Source organism: Lucilia cuprina, chromosome 4 (assembly GCF_022045245.1).
Source record: "Lucilia cuprina isolate Lc7/37 chromosome 4, ASM2204524v1, whole genome shotgun sequence".
Taxonomy (NCBI): domain Eukaryota; kingdom Metazoa; phylum Arthropoda; class Insecta; order Diptera; family Calliphoridae; genus Lucilia; species Lucilia cuprina.
The window spans coordinates 65,982,378-65,988,840 of NC_060952.1; the positions used below are offsets into that span (position 1 = coordinate 65,982,378).

Genomic DNA, 6,463 nt, shown 5'->3' on the forward strand with positions numbered 1-6,463 from the left:
GTTTCAATTGTATAAATGAATGAATCGATGTCCATATAATTAAGTTGAGCTTTTGAATTGTATTTAGGAACAATATAATCATAATGGAAATCATACATCTTCCACTTAGATAGTTCTGGAATTGTAAAACCTAGATAAATGAGTTTGTTATAAAATGAATAGTCTTTTTCCTTCATTTTCCCATTTACACACAATTTTAATGTTTTTACGTTTATCAACGTTTTCCATAGTTTTACCATATACAGCGTTATTAAGCAGTTTGAAAAAATTTTCTCAAATGTATTTTTAGCATTTGTTTGTGAAAATTATTTAAGGAAATATACTTTTTTAACCAGTTAGACGGCTTAAATTTTAGGATTCTTTGCATTTTATTTAATGTGACTATCATGAATTTCTATGGGATATATCAAATCTACCTCTAAAATATATCCAGTATCAGAATCTTTCGAAATACTTTCCAATGAAAAGTTTCTAATATCTTCAATCCACTCAAAATCACACTCTGGTAAAGATTGAGACATTGCCCAACCATATAAGTTGTTAGCATCTAAATATGTTAAATATTCAGAGGGCAATTTGTCTTTGTAGTCAGAAAGATATTTGTTGTTTGCAACAGAATGTCTTTGAGAACATTAAACAATTCCACCTCTAATTCCTTTTTGTAAAAAATTAATCATTTCAATATCGGTAAGCAAATTTAATTTTATGTTTGTTATTTTTAGCACTGCTTCCCAAGATAGACCAGGTGCCGTATAGTAATGACATGGATGTAAATTATAGATGTTTTTACAGACTAATCTAAAGTTTTCAAATACATCGGCTAATAATAAAACATCACTTCTCAAGTATAACATTAAGTAATCTTCTAATGTTTTGCACTCAAAAGTATTCCAAACTTTTGTGCATGTGCATAGTCCTCTACAAAACATTCTGATTCAGTTAATTTATTAAAGAACTCATCTATGGTTGGTAAACAAGGTTCTTGAAGTTTTTCTACTGAATTTAAATATCTATATGGAAAACACCCTTTCTTATTAATAAATTAAATTTACTTTTATCGTCAGAATGAAATTCTTTGACGACTTTCAGTTCATCCTGAGTTAAATTTTTAACTAAATTATCTAAACTCGATGGCATAAACCGATATGAGTCTAAAAATCTTATTTGAATATTGCGACCGTTATCGCTATTAATAGTTTTTGAAAGAGATATATACAACTCCTTATTGAATGGAATAATATTAATGGGACCATCATCAATATTATTAAGCTCTTTCACAAATAAATGACAATCATATGCCGAAAAGTTGTGAAAAATAACTGGGATAAATAAAGGTAATTTGTAATTTATATTACAAGTATTATATTACAAGTATTTTCCACTTAAATGACAATGATCTCTTACTTTTTCTTCATTTAAAATATTTTTGAAGCAAATATGACATACAGTGTCTCTTATAAGTATTCGAATTTAGGTAAACTATGAAAAGAAACCAAATTTAATAATATATTTTGTGTGCAAGAAAATCAATTAATTTGTTATATTGTTTAGACAGTCCTTAGGTTTGATATCACGCTTTTTAAAACTTGAAAAATTTACATTTGCTTAAATTAAATTAGATTTTTTTTTAAAAAGTTGCCTCACAAAAGTATACGAATTTTCCTGTATTTTATATTTGATTATATTATACGAAACACAAATTTTAGAATCGAATAGTTTTTTTTTTATTTGTTTTAAGGGGTTACTATCAACCGAAATGATATATTTTTGTCCCATTTGGTCCACAATTTTTAGGGATTTGTACCCTTTTTTATGTAATATCATTAAAATGGTGAGTTTTGGCAAATTTTGTAGTATATTTTCTTTTTTTCCACAGATAAAACCGAAATTTGATATTGATATTTAATAGAACCCTTGGATTATCTGAAAATAGTATTTTTTGTTACAAGAATCTGTATTTAAACAATCCAAGATATATTATTGATATCATTATTCAGTCGCTAATTCAATATATTGGAACATAAGTCCATTTTCATAATACAAGGGTCAACATTTTTCGGGGAAAGTTTTTTATTTATATTCTTTTAGATATCAGCTTTTATATATTTTAAGTTTTCAATGTATTGTGGAAGTGTACAACTCCAAAACATGCCTCGAAGAAACACCATTCAATATGGTAGTATCATAATTTTTATGTACAAATGACGTCCAGGATGCATGTCACTATATCATTATGGTCTAACTCAAAAATATCGATATCAGTTTTAATTTTGATTACTATGATCAAAATAAACCTAAAATTTTGGACTTACAATTGTAATGGGCAACATATACGTGAAAGTTACGAATAGTAAAAAATGAAATATACTGTATAGGATGACGTTTTGTAAAGGCATTGTTTGGAATTGTATACCGATATAATGTATTGAAAATTTAAAATATATTAGTGCTAATATGTGCAGGAATGTATACTAGCCAACTTTGTCGGAAAATATCGACCCTAGTGGTACGAAAAGGGACTTAAGATCAATACAATTCAATTAGAAACAGAAGAAAGACACCAAAAATACTTGGAACGTTTATGTACAGATTCTTATAACAATAATTATTATTTTTGTATAATATTTAAGCAAAAATCGTCATTTTATTATTATTATTATTATTATTCAAACATGCATTCCGAATCCATGTTCGGAATGCATGTTTGAATATTTTTAAATATACATTCAGAATCAGCATATAGTACAAACGGTACAACCATGGAATTACAATAGTTTTGAAATTCTAAAGTAGACTTATCTTTTTCCGGAACATAAGATACTTTTTGACCGCAATTCTTCTGGTGTGCTATCAATTTTTCTATCAGATGAAAATGTTGTAAGCAATCATAACATACAAATACCTTCTCTATTCTTTTCGTTTGTTGGTTTCTAATCAATCTGTAAAATAAGTAAAATACAAATAATCAAAATGATATGGTTTTTTTATATTGTACATACCTTGAAATAGATGGTGTTAGCCCCAATACTTTTTTGAAGAAATAAAATATTAATATGATTAGGCTTTTTGCATTTTTTTTATAGTATGGCCCAACAACAATGTTTTTTGCTTCATCATATCCAAATACATTTATACTTATACATGGATTATTTTCTTCAAAAATGGTTATATCCTTTATTATTAATGGGAAGCTCAACCCATTGAAATTTAAGCAATAGCCCTTCAAGTTAATATTTTTCGATAAAATATTCACTTTATAAATTGATGTACGATTTGCCTTTGTTTCCAAATTAACTATGGCTGATATTACGGCCCATTTGAAACAAAATTCATCATTATTTTTGACATTTACACATGCGTTCTTCATTAACAATTTTTGGGTAGTGATATATAGGATGAACCCTTCAGTGGTTGATACTTGTTTATATTTTGAACAACTTTTATTAATTGTACTAAAGTCCAACCACCGTCTCTTTCCTGAAACTCCTCCATTTTTTGTAAAATCAATATTGTTGGTAAATTTTACTTCAAATTCGCTGATGTCGAAAATTTCTTTCATTTTTGTTTGAAAACTTTTCACATCTAATGGAGTGTTTTCTAAATCATCTAAATTGGGCTGGGCGTAAAGAGCATGGAGTTCAACGTTGAACTTTAAGCCAATATTAGGTTTTAAAAATTTATAGACTTCCTCCATAAATTCTCTGCAAGCTTTTTTCAACAATATTTCTGGTATGAGACATTGTTCATTATTGATATTGTATGATAATGTGATAATTCTGTTTTTAAACGCGCTTTTCTCCCTTTTAATAAAACCATTAAATATTGATTGTTCGGCAGCAGCACTGCCTGGAGTGGATTCCTGACTTATTTCAGGCATTTTTTTATTTAATTTATTTATATTTTTAATTGTTTATTTCAAATATAGTATAATTAACAAAATTTAAATGTTTAAATTTTTAATAAATTAAAAAAGTAAGTTTAGAACAATTGATCCGTTCTTGTGAAAGCAGTATAAAGTATACTGAATAGAATACGTTAAAATATTTTATTTTAAATATATTACAAGTCAATAATCTATTTTTTATGTTAGCTCCTTTGGATGCATATATTGAAATATTATTTATTTCACTAACATTTGAATTGAAGTAACTATAAACATAATTTATAATTATAATTTTTTAATTGAATCAGTTCATTTAAGATATAAATATGCACTAACGTAACTGAAGAAAGTAATCAACTTGATTCACGCCTATATTAACTTTCTTTAAATAGAGAAATCATGCACAAATATGATAGAAACTGCCAACTATAGCAACATACATATAAACGACAATCTTAGCATATAGTACATGGCTTATGCTAACAAATGTAAATAAAAATACACATTCGCACTTTAAAAAATCAAACAAGAAATAAACATTATAAAAATGATTATCTTTAATAAGCAGACGATCATCATATTAAAATCTTAATAAAACTCAACATAAATAAGTTCTATACGAACATAAATTCACCTATCCAATTTCTAAAAATTTGTTTATAATGTATATAAATGTATGTACATTGTATATTGTATATAAATGTATGTAAAATGGAGTTATGTTAAAGTTTGATATTTTTTATTCATACATGTTCGATTAATTTTTTATAAAAATAACAGTTTTTGAGTCGATCGAACAAACAACCAACCAAAAGTTTTTGATTGGAATAAATCCAGCACTTCGTCCAGGAGTCAGTTCATACGTAAAAGATTATTATTTTTACTAAAGTCAAACCACTATAGTGGATAGACATTAGTAAAAGTATTTATTTGGGTCATTAGTCATGAATGTATCCTTTGAAATGCATAGACTAGTCAATCGTTACTTTATTGTCCCTAAGTAACCTAGGGTGTGGAAACATGTAACTTTTTAAACATTAACTTTAAAAGTCATTACCTTCTAAGCCCATGTTGGAATAACTAGTCATAAAGCCAATTTTTCTTGAACAAGTGGCAACCCTAAACGGGTCTGCCCCCTAACTCTAAACCGTAAATAAACTATATTGTTCGGATCTTCTATCTATCCTTCTCTTTCTTTCAACCTTCCATACTCCCTCTCATTTTCCCCATTTCGATCATCCTAAACACTTCACCTTTCTATATTATCCCTATTCCTGTCTTCTATCCGTCTGGTTACCAGCCTAGCCGCCAGTGGTAAAACAAGATTTTAAAAAGGAAACCATCGCCTTGAACCGTCGGTCACTAGGTTGGAACTACCTCCTTGAACCGTCGGGCTACTTTATTTAGATTTCACAATAAATATAATGTTGTTGTATGTGGCTAAAGCAACAAACAAACGAACATCATCGAACTCATTAACTAGTTGCATCGAACCAAACAGCGATCGAACATTTTGGTTGCAATGTCTGTCATTAAAAAGTGGCCTGGAATCCCTTCAAACATACTACTGCTAGTGTTGCGAAGAATAAAGGTAGGGCTTACTTCGCCTCTAAAGCTATCATATTCGAAATTGGGAATGTGCCGATTGGAAGGGCTGTTACAAAAAATCCTCGAAAAGGGCACTAAAATACCACATCATCAGTAGCTACTACTGATAACGTTAAGAAGTCAAATTCTAAAAGCGAGGAAGGTACCACTGACTTGCCAAAAGAAGAGGCTGCTGCCCTTTCAAAATTCAAAATTGGCGAGGAGCCGACTGAAAGGGCTGTTAAAACCGGCCCGATAACGACACTAAAACACCTGGTAATTTTTAGGAGCCAAATACTAAAAGTGAGAAGGAAATTACTCACCCGCCAAAAGACAAAACAGCGATTAACAGTGTCGATTAAAACGACTACTCTTCATATGACCCCCGCTGCCCACTGCATCAATAGCCACTTCAGGTTACACAGAGGAGAAAAAATTTAAATGGATGACAATGACTGAGGTTATCCAAATAAAGATCCATCGGAGTGAGACGGCTACCAACGCTCTGATGGCTGAAATTAACACAGGCAAGATACATATAGCTTTAATCCAGGAACCTTTGACGATATTGTTTCTGGATTAAATCACGTAAATTTCCAACTTTTCTACGCTGATACAAGATCTCGATCGAGAACATGTATCTTATGCAACAAAAACGGATGCAACGTTGCTGAAGCAAGGTCGTGGCAACATATACCTTGCATCTGTTTAAGGTGCTCTTAGATGACATGTATTTTACATATGTACTGACACTCTTTTATCCATATGTAAATCCGAATGTATGTCAAAATTGTTATTTTACATACGATTCATAATTTTTGGTATAACACCTATGTATAACAGCCTATGTTTTTCCACATGACATAACCTATAAATGTAAATAAAGCTGACTTTTTAATGTGTAAAAATTAATAAAATTGTAAATTAGTTTATTAAAAATTCAAAAATACTTACTTTTTCATGTTCTTTATTTATTTATTTTATTTTCTTTAA

The 6,463-nt window shown here is 29.2% G+C and overlaps 1 protein-coding gene across 1 annotated transcript; it reads right to left on the minus strand.

Moving 5' to 3' along the window:
* Positions 1 to 2,598: 2,598 nt before the first annotated feature.
* Positions 2,599 to 3,829, minus strand: LOC124419814. The gene is made up of 2 exons (XM_046950527.1): positions 3,000 to 3,829; positions 2,599 to 2,939 (listed from the first exon to the last, which is right to left on the minus strand). Exons 1-2 carry the CDS (start codon positions 3,692 to 3,694, stop codon positions 2,663 to 2,665), a joined length of 972 nt encoding a protein of 323 aa, XP_046806483.1. The 5' UTR covers positions 3,695 to 3,829; the 3' UTR covers positions 2,599 to 2,662.
* Between the last annotated feature and the right edge of the window lie 2,634 nt (positions 3,830 to 6,463).

What these genes read in the sequence shown, in the direction of transcription:
- LOC124419814 (XM_046950527.1), bottom strand. Translation starts at nt 3,694, where the DNA reads ATGGAGGAAGTCTATAAATTTTTAAAACCTAATATTGGCTTAAAGTTC. An exon ending in CTAACACCATCTATTTCAAG is followed by an intron (nt 2,940 to 2,999) that starts GTATGTACAATA and finishes CTTATTTTACAG; the next exon opens with ATTGATTAGAAACCAACAAA.